Here is a 19175-nt window from a genome sequence, read left to right as displayed (position 1 = left end):
GGAGTAATTCTGGAACATGGTATATGCGCGGGTGAGAGGCAAATTATTCCATTCCTTTAATTTAACTAGATTATTGTCCGACCTTTTTCTGTTTCTTAAATTTGTTATTGTTATTAATTTAGTTGGTGGATTTCCTTCTACTTTTCTTGGTTCATATTGGTGGTATCCCTTTGCTCTGTTATCTGTGTTTTGAAAGACGTCATGTGCTATAATTGTTTTTGTTATGCATCATTGTTTAATTACTTAATGGGATGGTTTATTTCCGGTCTTATTCAACCATTACCCTTTTCCAGAGCCTCCTAAAATTAAAATTTTATAACCGGCATTTAAATCCTCTGTTAATAGGTGGCTGGAGGAAATGTTAAATTCAAAATATTATAATTATATTATTGTAATATCGTGGTTGAGGAAGCTGAAATTTGTTTCTAGCATTTTTTAAAGATACTTAAGGTTACCCCCTCAGATTATTCGCATCCATGTTTTCTTTCCTTTCTTTCATTATTGCGTGTCATACTTTTATCTTATCTCCGCTACGCTAATTTTGTGTGGGCCTTGCCTTTTGTCTTTAAGTGGGATGTTGGCTTGGTTTTGGGAAGCTGCATGCTTCGTGTGTACCACTGTTTGTTTTCTGTGGAATTTTAAGTGTTTCCCTTCATAATTTGTAAATTATTTAAGCAATATTTTTATTCGGGTTCGTGCGATTTTCTTTTGTGTTCTCTTAATTATTTACGTGTGGAATATTTGGTTGGCTATCGTCGCCTTTAATATTCTGTGTGATTCTGTGTTTCTGGGAGGATTGAAATTCTTGTGTACAGGTTCTGGAAACAGATTTCAGTTTAATGAGATTAATTGTAGTATACCTACTTACAAGGAAAAGTTGGCCAGTTGTGTAATTAATATTTAACGCATGGATCCGTTTTTACATTTGTCATTGAGTGATTCTGATGTGAGCTGCAGACTCCGCTTATTTCTTGGTACTGTACGAGTTACTTTAGTATGTAATCTGAGTGTGTTAACATGTTTTATTATCATAAAAATAGACATTTGTCTCCTAATTTAATGAATTGAATTATTATAGCAACCCGACAAAGATAAAAACAGGTATGATAATAACAACCCATAAATATTACCAAATGAGCACAAGAAGCTAAAAACTTACCATCGAGCAGCAGCAGCATTAACAAAATGAGCGTGGAGGGCACAGAACGTAAAGGAAAAGGGCTGGATCAAACTAGCTACTTGAGATGTTGCCATAGTGCGGAAACTTCGAGGCACCACCTGGGGAGTTCACCCATGCACTGTGAAAACAAGTGCGCTAGCACTGTGCTACTCCAATGCTGAATATGCATGCTCCGTGTGGCATAAGTCCTGCCGTGCCAAAAACATAGATGTGACACTAAATGACACTTGCTGTAATTATCACAGGTTGTTTAAGACCTACTCCCATAGATATACTCCACTGTCTCGCTGGTATAGCACCACCTGAAAGGTATGAGAAAAGCAAGGCTATTCTATAACTATCGAAGCCCACCCTTTGTATGCCTGTCAACCAGCACACCCTAGGCTGAAATCAAGAAAGAGCTTCTTGACAACCACTGAAGCTCTTAAAGGAACACCACAACAAGCAAGAATCTCAATGTGGCAGGGAAAATGTCAACATTTGAGAGAATGGATGGTTCCGAAGGAAGAACTTACTCCTGGACATTCTGAAAAGTGGATGACATGGAGGCTCTCAATACTAAGCAGACTAACGAGCATCTTCTACTGTGCCCTTCTTCTCCAGCCACTTGTACCATTAAAGACCTAATGAGGACAACTCCAAATGCACTTGTCGTGGCCAATTTTTGGTCAACCAATGTTTAAAATTTCCTCTGTTTAATTTTTGTCTCGTTTACTTTGTACTTCTGACATGATAAATAAATAAATAATCTAAATGAGTGCAGCAATGTGGAACAAAGCCTTATTGATTTAAATGAAAAAGTTACATGATTTTAGGTATTCCTTTAATCTTGCTCTTACTACTGACATGAGTAATCTTGCAAAGATAAGAATACACCTGGTCTGTAATTGCCTGGATCTGATCTATCCCCAATTTTACATCTGTCTGGTACTACTCCATTTTCTAATGACATGTTAATCAAAGGGACAATTAATGATAACTGATCAATTAATGATAATAACTGATCACCTTACTTTTTCAAGAAGACATTATTGATTCCATCATCCGTAACATTATTTTTTTATTTGAAGGATTTTATAATACCCACAATTTCATTTTCTGTAGCCGGTTTAAGGAACAATGACAAGGTGAATTCTCAAGAAATGAAATTTCTTTTGGAGGTGGGAGATTTTCCACTGCATCCTGCAACAAATTCATATAATACAGATTTAAAGTATCACATATACCCCTTTTAGAAGTATGAGTAATGTTTCAAAATTTCAATTCAGAGATCTCTTGGAAGTTAGTAGATTTTCTGAGAATATCCCTAACTGTAGGCCACATTTATTTATTATTGTTTCCCTTTGCAATTTTATTTCAGTAATATGTTTCTTTTAAGTTCTCTCTTCATTTTGATTACTCGTCTACAACATGCTTTATACTGTTCTATTATTTCAGCTGATGGATTTCTATATTTTGTTTTTGCATTTAATTTTTTTTATTTCATTTACAAGCTTGGCATGTGTTGTTTGTAAGCTTTGGGAAAGTATTCTTTTTGATTATATTAGATGCGTTTGCAGAATTACTATCTGGTTTAATAGAATGACGTTCATATTGAGGAAAGGTTATTCCAGTGAAGCTCGACTTGCAGGATTCCAGCAGGATAGAGCAGATACTTCAGATTCAGGAGGTGAAATGGTTTGTATCACCACTGACCTATCCAAGGCTTTTTGATAGCATAGATCATGGGAGGTTACTGATGAAAACAAGAGCTACTGGACTAGACAAAAAGTGTGTTCATATAGGTAGCTAAATTCCTAGAAAATAGAACTCAGAAAATTAGAGTAGGTGCAGTGTTATCTGATCCTGGAATGACTAAGTGTGTGTGTATGGGGGGGAGCACAGGGCCGTATTATAGGACCGTTATCTTTTCTTATATACAGGGTGTTCGGAAGCAATGTGAACTGGGTATCTGAACATTAGAGGGTTCGTCAAAATGATAGATAATTTTAAAGAAAAAATTCGATACCTTGCACCATTGTCATTTATTAGCTGCTGAGGTTAGCCAATCGTATCACTTCGCAGGCGAATTCAAATGGGCTTTGCGTTACTCTGTTGCTACATCTCCACGTGACTTAAGAATGGCTTGAGAAACCACACTGAGAATTCAACATAAAACACCAACACAATGTTGGTTTCAGCCAATGTCACCGCAGCGTATTTGCTTAGCCACAATCCTGTCAGCTTGGAGGTCTGTATTCAAACCCCTTTTATTCTTCAACTTGTGTTCTCATGCCAGTCTTAAGCTATGTACAGGTTTAACAACAGTGCTGTGCAAAGCCCATTTGAATTCACTCGTGAAGCAATCTGACTGGCTAACTTCAACCACAATGGTGCAAGACATCATATTATTTCTTTCAAAATTATCTATCAGTGTGATCAACCCCCTAACGCTGATATATCCATTTCACGTTGTTTCCGACAGTGCCTTGTGAACTTCTCCCCCACCTCCTATCATTTTATATGGCTTGGCCTTTGTCTTATTATGCTTGCAAGCTGTGTGTCTGAGTTTTTCCTTTTAATCTGTATTTGTGTAATTGTACGTTTTACTTTTGAACTATTTAACCTTACATATAATAAAGTTATCACCCTTCTCCCTAAATATGACTCCAGAGTAAAAGGGAATTCGTTCCCGCTCTGGAGTACTTATCCTCCCGAAGTTGGCATGTGTCCCTCTTGGCTCCATGTCCTAGGGTTATGTACCCACCTCTCTTCGTCCGCCAATGAGAGTAGAGTCGCTTTGCGCGGGCATGGAGGTAAGATTGTAAGATTGTAAGGTTTTTGGTGTGAGTTGTGGATGAGGGGAGGACTGAGGTGGTCAAAAGTGAACTTTCTTTGAGAGCACACAGGGCTGTGTCTGTAAAGTCCTATATCTAAGTGTCTTTAAGGTTTTGGCTCCGTTGATTATTCAAAGTTAAAATTATGTTCATATTCTAGTCACTGTAAAACAGATTGCTGTAATCTCTATATTTATTCCCCTTGTTGAATGGGGACAGACACTTGTAAATATTATGTTGGGTTATCTTAAATTGTTTGAAGGATATAGACTCTCAAAGTCTCTTTTGTAATCACTTGGAATAGGCTGGAGACCATTCAAACTATTATTTTGTATGAAGAATGTGAGGTGCCAGTGCAAGTTTGGAGAAAAATGTTTTTTATAAGCCCTTTGGGCGTGTAAACCTTGTGCTTGTAGTTACTGTTTTTATGATTTGTGTTAATTTCTCAGGATATCCTAAATTTAAGATGATTTTGTCATGTTCCCAGAATTACCTGGTACTAGGCCGGTGTTGTGAGTGACAGGGAACTCTCCTCTTCTTGAACTTTGTAATTTGGCAAGGTTTTATTTTGCGAGGGCTTGTACCCTCTACTATGTGTTGCGAGGTTAACGGGTTAAAAAAAAAAAAAAAAAAAAAAAAAAAAAGGAACCCTTCTCCTATTAGATAACCATGTAAGTTATTGATTTTATTGAGTGTGTTCATTTAGTCGTTTAAAGTTGTTTTGTTAACGAAGTAATCAGAATTGGACTGCAGCAGATCTCAAGAAGTTGCTGAATGGTATGGACGAAGTCTTGGGTAAGGAGTACAAGATGAAAATAAATAAGTAAAAAACAAACGTAATGTAGTGCAGTCGAACGAAGGCAGGTGATGTAGGAAATATTAGATTAGGAAATGAAGTCTTAAAGGAAGTAGATGAATATTGTTACTTGGGTAGTAAAATAACTAACGATGGCAGAAGTAAGGAGGATATAAAATGCAGACTAGCACAAGCAAGGAAGAGCTTTCTTAAGAAAAGAAATTTGCTCACTTCAAACATTGATATCGGAATTAGAAAGATGTTTTTGAAGACGTTCGTGTGGAGCGTGGCATTGTATGGAAGTGAAACATGGACGATAACTAGTTCAGAAAGAAAGAGAATACAAGCTTTTGAAATGTGGTGTTACAGAAGAATGCTGAAGGTGAGATGGACAGATCGAATCATGAATGAAGAGATACTGAATCAAATTGGTGAGAGGAGATTGATTTGGCTAAATTTGACAAGAAGAAGAGATAGAATGATAGGACACATCTTAAGACACCCAGGACTTGTTCACTTGGTTTTTGAAGGAAGTGCTGGTGGTAAGAACGGTAGGGGTAGACTAAGGTATGAATATGACAAGCAGATTAGACCAGATGTAGGATGCAATAGTTACGTAGAAATGAAAAGGTTAGCACAGGATATGGTGGCATGGAGCGCTGCATCAAACCAGTCTATGGACTGATGACTCAAACAACAACAAATGTAATAAATCTTTGGCATTTTAAACTGCTTGTGCTATTACGTCCAGCCCCCAAGGCCCGCTCTTTCTTTCAAATCTTACCAGGGCAATTGCTGGTACTCCGACGACCCTGTATAAATGATGTGTAAAGAACTGGGATCACAGATAAGGCTATTTGCAGATGATGTTATACTGTATAGAGTAGTAAATGAGTTGCAGGATTGTGAGTGACTGTACGGGGACCTAGACAGTACCAATACAGTTGGTCCGTTATTGGACATTATAAATTTTCCAGCTAACTCATTCCTGGTTGCCAGTGTTTCGCCCCAGTGTGCTAAATTGGACTCATCAGTTGGTAAGTAGCACACCCACCACGACGCATGGCTAGTGCATACTGTGGAGGCCTCCGTGTAGGCTACTTGAAGCCACTGGCAGTGCCAATGCACTATGAGAGATTTTACCTCATTTTTAAAAATTGATGCCTGCCTGGCCATCAGATGATATAGATGTTGATTCCCATAGTAGAGAGCTGGAAGATCAATAAAAGGAAGATTCTTCTATACACCGGACAAGATTATACAACCAGAAAATCCTTTTAAAATAGTTCAAATGAGGAATGCTGACTTCTCTTCCACCACAAAATCGGAAGAAGGCCTTTGTGAAGAGAATGTAAAGCTATTGATGGTTACATTATTAAATAGCTAAAAGTGTGATGGTTGAGGTAAGAAAAGGGATGTGAATTTTTCATTAAAATACAAGACCAGCCTCAATCCTGACATACAGTTTCATGAACGTAATTTGGCAAAGAAAGGTAGAAGAAGAGCAGTATTACAGCTATCAGAACAAGACCATCTCTACACGCAGCGACATGCAGTTACTGATGCTAAGAAGAAAGATATGTTGGATCTGCTGCCTTGTATTCCTCCCTCCCACTACAATTTATTCAAGCATCTTCCTTGCATTTCAAACACTCATCAACCACAGCTTGCTCAAAATGATGTACGAGGGCTATTTTTTTTTTCAAGGTCCGATTGGTCACGAAATGAAACAGCAGTACAAATTTGACACTTTTCTATTAGTAACACTTACTGATACATCACAGCTATTTTTCAACATAGTCGCCTCGCAGATTGAGACATTTGTCGTAGCGTGGTACCAACTTGTCAATGCCCTCTTGATAGAACGTCGCCGCCTGCGCCTGTAACCATCTTTGTACGCCGGTCTGCAGCACCTCGTCGGTGTCAAAACGCTGTCCTCCTAGCCAGCGTTTCATGTGAGCAAAGAGGTGAAAATCTGATGGAGCCAGGTCCGGACTGTATGCTGGATGATCGAAAACGTCCCACTGGAAACGCTGCAGGAGGTTCGTGGTGGCAGCTGCAGTGTGCGGCCGAGCATTGTCATGGAGGAGGACAATGCCTGATGACAACATCCCTCTCCGCTTATTCTGAATTGCCCGTCGTAGACATTGAATAGTCGCACAGTATGCGGCTGCAGTGATGGTGGAACCACGTTCCATGAATTCCACCAACAGAACTCCTTTCCGGTCCCAGAACACAGTAGCCATACACTTTCTGTTGGAGAATGTTCGCTTGAATTTCTTTGGCTTACTCAGGGAGTGCGAATGCATCCACTGTTTGGATTGCTCTTTTGTTTCTTCCGTTTCAAAATGAACTCATGTCTCCTCCCCTGTGACAATTTTGTTTAAAAAATCCGGTCCTTCATCATGGTAGCGCTGGAGAAACGCTAAAGCAGCGCCCATTCGCTGTGTTTTGTGACGGTCAGACAGCATCTTCGGAACCCATCTCGCACAAAGTTTGCGATACTGAAGTGTCTCACTCACAATTGTGTAGAGAGCTGACCTGGAAATTTTAGGAAACGAAGCACTCAACACAGAAATTGTGAACCGACGATTTTCTCGAATTGCCTGATCCACACGCTGAACAAGATCATCAGTTGACACACGCTTCCTTCTCTGGCCGCCTGCATCATGGACGTCTGTACGCCCTGCTGTAAAGTTCCTGCACCATTGTCGCACTTTGCTGTCGCTCATGCACGTTTCACCATGCACACGACTTATTCGGCGATGAATTTCGGCTGCATTGCACCCCTCAGCCTGAAGAAATCGAATTACACCGTGCACTTCACACTTGGCGGGTGAAGCGATCGTTGTAGCCATGTTTACGAGGGCGCTGCACGTTCACTACTGACGGGACTGAGGTGAGGCGCATAACGGTCATTTCAGAGACGTTGCGCAACACATCTGCGCAGCGGTTCATCATATATCCGCGGGCGTTTGACTGTCGCGACCGATTGGACCTTGAAAAAAAAAATAGCCCTCGTATATGCTGAAGACAATGATTTGTTCTATGTGTGAATGTATAAAGAAGTGAGATCAGTACAAGAAATGTGAATGGAAACATTAGAATGATGTAGTTTTTAAGATGCATTTTAAGCTGGCCTGAATGGCTCAGACGGTTAAGGCACTGGCCTTCTGAAAAAAAATTTTTAAAAAACTTGGCAGATTTGATCCTGGCTCACTCCGGTGGTATTTGAAGGTGCTCAAATACATCAGCCTCGTGTTGGTAAATATACTGGCATGTAGAAGAACACCTGTGGGAAATTCTGGCACCTCGGCATCTCCGAAAACCGTAAAAGTAGTTAGTGGGAGTAAAGCAAATAACATTATTAAGAAGGATTTTGTCAGTTACGAACTTCAAATGAAAATGGTATATTGTGGACTCAATATTTGTAATAATTTCCAGTAGACAACTGAAGGAAGTCCATAATTTCTACAAAAAATTATTGTAATTTCAAATGTTTATTCTACTTACTGAAATTCACATGAAATGAGTTAAGTATTATTTTCTCTTTGCAAATAAATCAAATTTATATTTGTAAAATACATGCTGAGTTTTTTATTCCCATATATATTTAATTCCCAATTTCACAAAAATCAGTTTATCTGGACTTACACCACTTCCACTTAGACTCTAAATGCCTCAAATGGGATGAAAAATCATGTTGTAAGATTCACCAAGAGGAAAAGTCCTCTCACTTTTAATTACTGTGTTCATGGTATGATAGTACCTTATTGGCAACACTGTAAGTATCTAGGTGTTAATATAAGGAATGACCTTCATTGGGGTAATCATACTGACGATGCCGTTAAGGAAGGTTACATATCTCTTCACACTGTTATTAGAGTATTTAGGGATTGTGGTAAAGATGTAAAGAAAAGGGCATATAAGTCTCTTGTAAGACCCCAATTAGAATATTATGGTTCCGGTGTATGGGACCAACACCAGGATTACTTGATAAGAGAACTGGAAAAGATCCAGAGGAAAACAGCATTATTGGTGTAAAAGTCAATATTCTCAAGAAAAAGAAGAACAGATGCTTTTGTAACAGGCTATTTAAAGAAATTGCAAAGAAAGGAAATAATCCAGCACTTACGTTCTTGATCAACACTTAGTAAGCTTCGAAACAGGCCCGAATAGTTGTATCCTCTCAACTTCAGTTCCTTATAAATGTCTCTGGTTGAAAAGTCTATGGTATCTTTGCTTGCTTTAATGGGTGTTTTGAAGGTGCAACCCACTGAATGGTCACCCGCATAAATATAGCCAGAGACGATAGCAACTCCACCTTCTATGACTTCAAACTTGCCACTACTTTTGCAATATGATAACAGAAATGAAAGTTTGCCTGAAAAGATAAAAAATAAAGGTAAAACTACAGTGGAAAAAACAAGGAAACATTAAATACATACACAGACAAAAAGGAGCATGAAAGGGAAAACTTATTAGGATGAAGAAAATGATAGCCTGGTGAGGGAACAGGGAGCAATAAAAAGAGGAGACAAGGACAAAGAAGAAAACACTAAAGAACAAGGACAATCTCCACATATTCATTTCCAGTACTTGTTCAACCCCCAACAAGCTTGTTTCTGCTTTCCAGCTTCATCAGAAGGGTGGGCTTTAAAAGTCATTTATGAGCCATCTTCACAGATCTTCAGACTTGATACAAGAAGTGTAGGATAAGGAGGAGGTGGAATAAATACAGGAAAAGGGAGGAAGCATAAAATAAACATGAAGTTAATTTTGCTACATAAAATCACTTCCATAGCTGTATTGTTACTGAGCTTCATTTCTTTACCAAAGATAAATACCCCAAAATAAATACAAACATGATCAAAATAATCTGCAAGGAAAGGAAGACACAAGTGCTGAAAGTTTGGGAACTTTTTAGTTGCACCGACACAGATAGGTATTATGGTGACAATGGGCTAGGAGTTGGAAGGAAGGAGCCGTGGCCTTAAGGAAGAGTCCCAGCATTTGCCTAATGTGAAAATGGGAAACCAAGGAAAGCCATCTTCAGGACTGCCAACAGTGGGGTTCGAATGCACTATCTCCCAGATGCAAGCACACAGCTGCGTGCCCCTAACCATACATCCAACTCGCCCGGTCGGAAACTGCTGCCATACTGACTTAGTATTCAAGTCTAATGAATGTTACCTTTCAGGTTCAAATGATGTCTTGACTAAGGGAGCCAGGTTTCAGAAAAGCGAAATAAGAACACTTGTGTCGATAGTGAACTTTTAGAACTGCAATGACTTGCAATGACTCATCAGACAAAAATCTGCATTGACTCTTGTTTAAGGCAAAGTAAGGTAAGGTAAGGGTTTATTCTGCCTGAAGGCAGGTTCAAACCTCCGCAGAGCTGTGCCTGAGCTGGAGTTTACGTACAGTAAGGTGGCCAGTTCCTTTCCGCTACTTCATTCCCTTACCCCCCACCAACAGCGCGTGGCAACCCATCCAAATCTTGACCACGCCCAATGTTGCTTAACTTCTGAGATCTCACAGGATCTGATGTTTCAACAAGGCTATGGCCGTTGGCAACTCTTGTTTAGTAACCTCATTTATTTACTTATTTATTTATTTAATTGTACATAACACAAAGCAAATATTCTTCTATCACTTGGTAAAAAAAATTGAGGGGCTTTCCAGGAAAAGTAACAGTCGTCCAAAATGACGTATTTTCAGTTAACGGTAGTGGTGCCATGTGGTAGTGTAAAGCACATAACCACTTTCTTTTGTTGATGTGTATAGAAAGGTACTATTTTACAAAAGAACTTCCAATATAGCCTTTTCTGATTATATCAGACATGTTCGCAGAATTACTGACTAGTGTGACAGATGGCAGTTCGGATTTAGGAAAAGTTATTCCAGTGAGGCTCAACTTGTAGGATTCTGGCAAGATATATATATGAGTAAAGAACTGGAATCACAGATAAGGCTATTTACAGGTGATGTTATACTGTATAGAGAAGTAAGTACATTACAGGATTGTAAGCGACTATAAAAAGGCCTCGACAATGTTGGGAAATGCTGGAAAGTGTCTGAGGACATGTTTGGCTAGCCAGGTGCAGGTTTTTGACTTGACGCCCGTAGGCGACCTGTGCCTCAGGACAAGGATGAAATGGTGATGAAGATGACACATACACTCAGCCCCTGAGGACCGGAATTAGCTAAGGATGGTTAAAATTCCCCGCCCTGCCGGGAATTGAACCTGGGAAGCTCGTGACCAAAGGCCAGCACGCTAACCACTCAGCCATGGAGCGGGACAATGTTGTGAGATGGACAGCAGACAATGCTATGATGGTAAACGGGATGAAAACTCACGTTGTAAGTTTAACCAAGAGAAAACGTCCTCTCAGTTTTAATTAATGTGTTGATGGGGTGACAGTACCTCATGGCGATCACTGTAAGTACCCAGTTATTAATAGAAGGAATGATTTTCATTGGGGTAACCACATTAATGTGATTGTAAGGAAAGGATACAGATTTCTTTACATGATTTTAACTGTATTTAAGGGTTGTAGTAAGGATGTAAAAGTCTGTGGTAAGACCCCAATTAGAGTATGGTTCCAGTATATGGGACCTACACCAAGATTAGTTGATACATGAACAGGAAAAGGTCCACAGAAAGAATAGTGTTACGAAAATGTTGCAAACTTTGGGCTGGGAAGACTTGGAAGTAAGGAGATGAGCTTCTCGACCAAGTGGTATGTTACAGGTTAATCTGTATTGAATACTGTTCTTAACAACAAATTTGAATAGGAAATTATTTATTGTCCACCTTTTCAATACTATCCACCTTTAGGTGGTTATAGTGTCATACAGTTATATCTCTTTATGGGACATGTTTCGCTCACTTAATGAGCATCCTCAGCCTTAACGTAATCTTAAAATGATGACCTCGAACAATAGTGAACAAATTAAAAAATCAGTTGTCAGTATTAAAATTACATCATAGTCTCTAAACTAATTTACATTACATCTAAAAGACAACACTAAACACTTCTTAAAAACGTGATAACTTGAGCGATAAAAATTATCACATTGTCAGTCCAAAGCCTTGTATCTGAAACTAATAATAGATCTTCATCTTACAGACAGTAGTAAGCTTTTTATAATCTCAAACAGTTCAAAGGTAAATTCCAATCTTATGGAATTGAAACTGAATACAAAACTTATATGACGTAGTGTATCTGAGATATGTGTATTAAAATAGAGTGTAGTCATGAATGAATCATGTTACCACATTTTTATGAAGTGTTTAGTGTTGTCTTTTAGATGTAATGTAAATAAGTTTTAGAGACTATGATGTAATTTTAATACTGACAATTGATTTTTTAAATATGTTCACTTTTGTTCAAGGTCATCATTTTAAGATTAAGTTAAAGCTGAGAATGCTCATTACGTGAGTGAAACATGTCCCACAAAGAGATATAATTGTATGAAACTGTAACCACCTAAAAGTGGATAGTACTGAATAGGTGGACAATAAATAATTTTCTATTGTAATTTGTTGTTAACAAGCGGTATGTTCCGAGCTAACAGTGGAGAAATGGTGTAGAATGACATTAGCAGGTGAATAAGCTTGAGCGAAGCTTTTAAAAATATTGAAGTATCTATATGTTTAAAGCAGAGTGTCTGTCTGTCTGTCTGTCTGTCTGTCTGTCTGTCTGTCTGTCTGTCTGTCTGTCTGTCTGTCTGTCTGTCTGTCTGTCTGTCTGTCTGTCTGTCTGTCTGTCTGTTCCTTACACAGGTCAATACCATTCCACCAATCTGAACGAAATTTTGTCTACTTATCTTTTAGGACCCTGTGGGGAACTCTGTCTACAAGAAATCAGAACAGGCCTCTCCATTACCTAAATTTAAGTCCCTTGGCACATTAGCAGAAGCTAATATTGCAAAATATTGAATATGTCATACAAGGACGAGACAAAGCTCATTTTAGGCCTCACGACGTGAAGAACAAAACACCCTATAGGACACCAAGAACCACATTTTAAGGGGTAAACCAACCATTTTCGAGATATTTGCATCCTGCTACCCCCACTGTAGGAATTGGATGAAGAAATGACCAGCCATAACCATGGCAAATTCAGCTCAAGGTTTCTACAGTTGAATACAGGCCTGGTGTTCGAAGTAGGAATGTGTATGAGTATAGGGAAGGCCAGGGAGAGATTCTATTTAAACATTTCTAATTTACAGCTAGTGTTAATCTGCTGAGATACTTATTGTTTCTGGAACCACATTCTATATTCTTATCAGCTTATTATTGTGAATAACTGTAATCTTAAGACCAAAACAGGTATGACAGTCAGTATGAGAATTAATTTGGAATTCAAGAGGACAAATATGGGCAAATATTCATTTATAGGATGAGGAATATCGAATTGGATTAATTTATCAAGAGAAATCAATAAATGTCCAATATCTTTGAAAACATTGAAGAAAAGTCTAGGGAAACAATTGATAGGATATCTGCCACCTGGGTGGCAGCACTAAATGCAGATCATTGATGACTGACTGAAAGCCACACACATATGAGAATAATATCATTCTGGCAAAAAGCACATTAGCATCAGAAGAAATGAGCAATGAAATGTAAATAGTTCTGAAAAAAAAACCCCAGCAGTTTTGTACAAAGCCTTTCCTGTAATAACAACATTAGTCCATGGACACTGCTAAGTGTTCACAAGATCAATCCTGCTATCTCATGTATAAAGTGTAACAAGTCACTTTTACCGTTGAGTGAAAGTATCCTCACAAAATGTAAGATTACATGAACAGTGACTGTACAGACAGATTATTTTTGCATCCATACCAGATATCTTGTTCTTATCAGGATTATCCCAGCATTCATATAAGCTTTTTGGACCAATGTCCAAGAAACTCCTCAGTTATCAGGCTTGAGATTTTTCAATACATATCGGCTATAAACAAGTGAATATTTTTCACCCCCACTAAATGTTGTAATTGTAGATATGAGGTAGCATTATAATTATTAAAGCTGACACATTTCAATCTTGTAACCACAATCATCTTCAGAGCAATAACAATGAAACCTATCACTGGCAATTGTCATTATTCCACTGTCACTCACAGACTTAAGACAGAAAAATCCTGTCAGAAGTGTAACTCCCGAGTCAAGGAGAAAGAGGTTGAATATTTAACTATGCAGAGTAACCATGATTTACTCAGTATAAAGCTATCTGCCTTGTAAAATTATTGGGGTGTTCAGCAATTTCTATTGTCTCATAAATAACTCAGAGTGTAAAACATTTCTCCTTAAAATAATGACAGATTTTTCATCAAGAATGATTTGAAGGTCATTACGTATGGCACACTTTGCCACAGCAGACTTTTCTGGCTGGTAAAGATGTAAATGGCTGAGAAGTTCCTTAACCATTATTGCCAATATAGCCCCCCTAATCAATCACCAGCTCAGATGGATTGGACATGTCCAATGCATGAGTGGAAATAGGCTACCCCGGCAGTTACTGTATAGTGAACTCAGTTCTGGCAGGAAGACTTGCAGTGCCCCTCAGAAAGGCTACAAGGATCAGCTCAAAATGACCATGAAGAGCACAAACATCGACCCCAGTACTTTCTGAAGATAAGCTATACTCCTGCTCGCTCCCAACAGTCAATCTGGTGTTGGTGTCCATACCAAATGCACACAATTTACGAGGAACATAGAGACATTAACTTCAAACCAAATTAAACAACAGATCACTACATACGACGAAAAGGAATACCTATTCAAGTTATGAATGTTCCCCTTCAACAAACCATTACCCATATTACTATTATACAAAACATAATTTAAAAACCAAGTGGCTAGTCTATGCAGATGGGGAATGCCAACTCTCAGATCAACTCAGGAACGACACAGTTTGGTACCAATAGCAGCAGTTCTGAAGTATCATTTGATTTCAATTTTGGATGTGTTGTTCAGACTTCATCAACATTTTGAAATTTGGATTGTAAATTGAGACATACCACATTGTTGAATTTATTATGTATTGTATGCTGAGCATATGTTCTTCCAATTGATTTGTGGCTGAAGATGACCCAGAGCATATGGGGTCGAAACTAGTCCCAATTATATAGGAAACTATACAAACTAATGGATTTGAATAGGTGGACCCTCCTCTACCCTTTGATAGTGATCAATTGTCAATACGGACCATAATAAAATTCATAACTTATTATCGCCCTCGTTGGCGTGCAACCTCACCTGCTGCTGTCCAGCAGTTTGAAACAGAGCATTGAAAACTGCAAACAGAGGCTCATCTTAGAAGAAAATCGGTCAAACACTACCACATGCGCCCCGCTTCTCTCAGATCTACCAAATGTGGTTGCATGTTCTATGTAAGGATTGGCCTGTTGAGCCTTCAACGTTATCTGCACAAAGCAGGCTAAACATGAACTGCAGGTGAAAAACGTATACTTGAATACAACATGTCAGTCGGTCGGTCAATAAAATCAATAAATAAATGAATGAATGAATGAATAAATAAATAAATATGTCACAGGTGTACAATGTATTGGAAGTGGAAAATGTTTATTGAAGATTTTATATGTAAACCTTGTTAAGTAGTACTTACTGTATGATCTGAAGTGTGGTGATATAATATTTTATTAACAACTAGATGTCATTTCTATATTTACTGGAACTATCCAGAAAGTTTTAACTTGAATTTTTGAACAGTTAGTTAGTTGTTAGTTATGTATTCTAGAAAGTATGTTCTGACTGTTCTGGAAATGGAAGATTCGCGATCGTGCGTATTCAAGAAAATTATTTAAAGTTCGCGAATGAAGTAGGAGTTGTGATTGGTGAATCTGGGTGGCGATAGGCAGGCTGCTGCGTTCTGATTGGCTACTCCAAGGCCAGGGTTTACATTTTAAAAGAGAGCGAGGTAGCATTTCGTGGTCTGTCTGGTGGTCTGTCTGTCTGTCTATCCTCTATCACTTGACTGTCCAAAGTTTTTGACGTCGTCAGCAACGCCTCGCTACCGGGATGGGCCGTTTGGGGTAAGCACTCTCGATTTCTGTTCCACCTTAAATTTCACTTAATGTTCGCTTGCCTTTTCATATGGGAGTTTGCTTTAACCTCACCCAGACTCACCACTCAACTATTTCGGAGGCCTTAGCTTTTCAGTTGGGCTTGCCTGTTTGTTTCCAAGGCATTCCCCTTTCCTTGTTTCACTAAACATGTAAATTGTAGTTTTATGTATTTACCTTGGGGTTTTGCCTCTAGTAGTTCAGTGTCACTTGACGTACACTAGTTTTCCTCTTCCCCACATCAGAAGTGTTTTTGGGTGTGGGACCAAGTTGAACTGGCCTCTGCGCCAAGTTTTGATATTTCTGATTTTACTCTTTTTCAATTATGTTGTTCAGATATTTTGAAAGGTACATTTAGCTTCACTCTAAATTGTATTGTACGACTTGGGTTGTAATTAGAGGTATGGTATTTGCTTGACTCTTTGAACTTATAGGATGCTATTGTCAAGGAATGTGCAATTTGTGTTTCTCAACATGTGATTTGTAGTTCACAAGTTCGGTATAACTGAAATTGTTCAGAATTCGTTTGTAAAGTCCTTTGTAAATAATATATTTTGAAAATCAAAAATCAGGGTTGATTTTCCACAATCTGCAACCTAAGCCATCTCCATGCCCTTGGTAGGTTCCCAGCTCCTTTCACGTTTCTGGGTTTTTATCGTCAAGTTTCCCCTACTGATACTTACCAGTGTTGTTATTGGCGGAGTTCCGCGTAGTTCATCAGCTGTTTTCTTGTGTGTAGTGCCTTAGGTACCGTGTAATTGCACTTACTTCCCTCCCTTTACTGTGTTTGTTGTAGCCGCTGAAGTAACGGTTACAATTTGGTAGCAGAGCGTGGTTGGTTGCAGATGAAGAAAAGTGAACCACGATCATACCTAACCTAAAACACCGTAAAAGTTGTGATTCATATATCGCTTGAAATCTTGTTTCTACCTGTCAGGATGGCTTGCGCTGTACTTACTCCTTTCCATTTGAGAAAAGCTGAACTCATTTATGAACTTTGTATTTGAAAAATTAACTCAACAGGCAATGTCACAGATGACACTAGCCTGTTGAAACAGTCTCTCGACCTACCTATAACCATACCTGAGTTAACTACGGACGAGTTGCGCGAGTCTTTGGCCGTGGTTAAAGATAGGTTAGCTGAATTTAACGCCATTCTTGTGTCCTTTTGTGCTTCTGAGCCCTCGCATGGCCAATTAGCGCGGGTTAAGGGGCAGTTATTACATTACCTGGACAGAATTAAGGATTTGTTGTCTCTCGAATTGCTTGAAGTTGAGCGGCAGGAATGTCAAGCCTTACTAGTACAGTTTTTGAGAATTCTCGACAGAACCAGTGGTTTGCTTGAAGGCAATAAGTTGAATAACACAGTTTCTGAAGTTCAAGTGTCTATCCCATCTGAAATGTGTGAAAGTGTTAACTCTGGTAATGCATCTGTTGCTGCTCAAGTGTGCAATCTGACACCTAGTGCTGGTGTTATTCAGGAGTCTGAGGTGACTAATGCTGCCCTGGGATCTTCTGTTTCGTTGTCTGGAACTAGGACACCTGTAAGTCATTCAAATGATCTATCTCCTTTGCATGTTGGTACCCGTACAAATTTTCCTAAGGTAACTGGTAATTCTGTTCTGGCTCAGTGTCTGACCTCTATTGTTAATCAGCCCAGTTCTGATGCAATGGTGCAAAACCACCCCCCTGGTATCAAGTGCTATTTTAAGTTGCATAACCCCCACACAAGGGCTTAATGCCCCAATGGTCTCTCAGATTTGTGAGAAACTTTCACAAATGAGGTTGTCTGCGCCTTTAACGTTGCAGGCTAACGTTAGTCCTAACCTAACCTGTACTCCATCCTTTTCACAAGGGCGCCCGAATCAAAGGTACGATGACTCAGTAACCCCTCTGGACTATTCTAAGCTTTCCCAGACACCTCCTACACCTGTTTTTCCCCAGATTTTCTCTAATCTGCCCCACCCATTGACCACTGTGTTTAAGGGAGTCTCTAAATTTTCAGCTAACTCCACTGATGAGGTTATTTCCTTCCTTCAGTTCCTAACCGAGTTCAAGGATCAGGCAATCATGTATAATCTCAGTAACAACCACGTATTTCAAAGTCTATACCCGCAAGTATCTGGAGCTCTTTCTGAGGATATTGTCAGGGCCATTTCCGAAAGATGGTCTGTAGAACAATTTCATGCACATGTGCTTGAATATTTCATTCCGGCTTGTGCCTTGTCTGCATTAGTGCAGAAGCACTATTTCAGAGTACAACATCTCAATGAGTCATTATCTGAATATGTTCTTCAAGATATTAAGCTCCAAGCTAAGATTTTCCAGCTCCACTATTCAGAGGCCCAGATGGTTGCCAACATAATTTAAGGTCTCGCCCCAAACTACAGATCATATCTGGCTCTTTCACACCGACCAGCAACATTCGCCCAGTTGGAAGCCGTTACAGTGTCTGCTGAAGGCATTCGATATGCCGAGCAGTTACGCCTTGCATTAGCCCCAACTCCTATGAGCACACCCTCTCCGCAGGACTCTAAAACCACCCCGTCTCCTGTTTCCAACTCGCGTAATTCTCGTTCATGTTTCAGCTGTGGCTCCACGGCTCATCTCAAGCAGTATTGTCCCAAGGCCGGGGCATTAGGCAAGGCAAAACCTGCCATGGGTACAGGCGTTGCCAACAATGTGCCATGACTGTGGGTCAACTAGGCACTTCTCTATGCAGTGCCCACGTAACACCTCTGGCTCTGAACCCCCAGGTAGTAGTAGTAGTAGTTCGAGATGACTAACCGCCAGTTCTAATAGTAAACCCCAAAGCATGGCTTCTTGTCTTGTCAATCATGACTGTACCTTGGATGATTTACTTAATTCTGAAGCTAATGATTGCTCCCAGGCTGAATCTGGTGTTCATTTTTTGCAATCTTGTAGGATTTCTGCCATACCTTCTTGTAAACTACCGTATTTATGCATAGAGGTAAATAATGAACCTGTCTGTGCATTACTAGACTCTGAAAGTAGTGTCAGCTTGATGAGTGAGACCTGGTACGATTCTATGAAAACTGTGTGCAAGTTACCTACATTAGAACCCGTGTCCTTAACCTGCCATACTGCTAATTCTTATTCATTGAACATTGTAGGGTCACTAGAGGTCAAGATTAGAGTCTGTGATTTCACCTGGAAAATGCCAGTACCAGTGGCAAAGGATTTATCCTGCCAATTCATATTGGGTGCAAATTTTATTGTTAAAACAGGCATGATTTTGGACCTTCAGTTCAACAGATTCCATTTT

The 19175-nt window shown here is 39.3% G+C and overlaps 1 protein-coding gene across 4 annotated transcripts in view; it reads right to left on the bottom strand.

Annotated features, from left to right (window-relative positions):
• LOC136883507 (fatty acid synthase) overlaps positions 1-19175 on the bottom strand; it is an 830097-nt gene that overhangs the window by 381008 nt on the left and 429914 nt on the right. For all 4 annotated transcript variants that reach the window (XM_068229677.1, XM_068229680.1, XM_068229678.1 and 1 more), the window contains one exon: positions 8928-9176. In XM_068229677.1, the coding sequence (XP_068085778.1) occupies positions 8928-9176 (249 nt within the window). The remainder of the gene's footprint in view (positions 1-8927; positions 9177-19175) is intronic.

Source organism: Anabrus simplex, chromosome 11 (assembly GCF_040414725.1).
Source record: "Anabrus simplex isolate iqAnaSimp1 chromosome 11, ASM4041472v1, whole genome shotgun sequence".
Lineage (NCBI taxonomy): Eukaryota > Metazoa > Arthropoda > Insecta > Orthoptera > Tettigoniidae > Anabrus > Anabrus simplex.
Note: the sequence above shows the minus strand (reverse complement) of the source record. Positions and strands in the feature narration are given on the sequence as shown.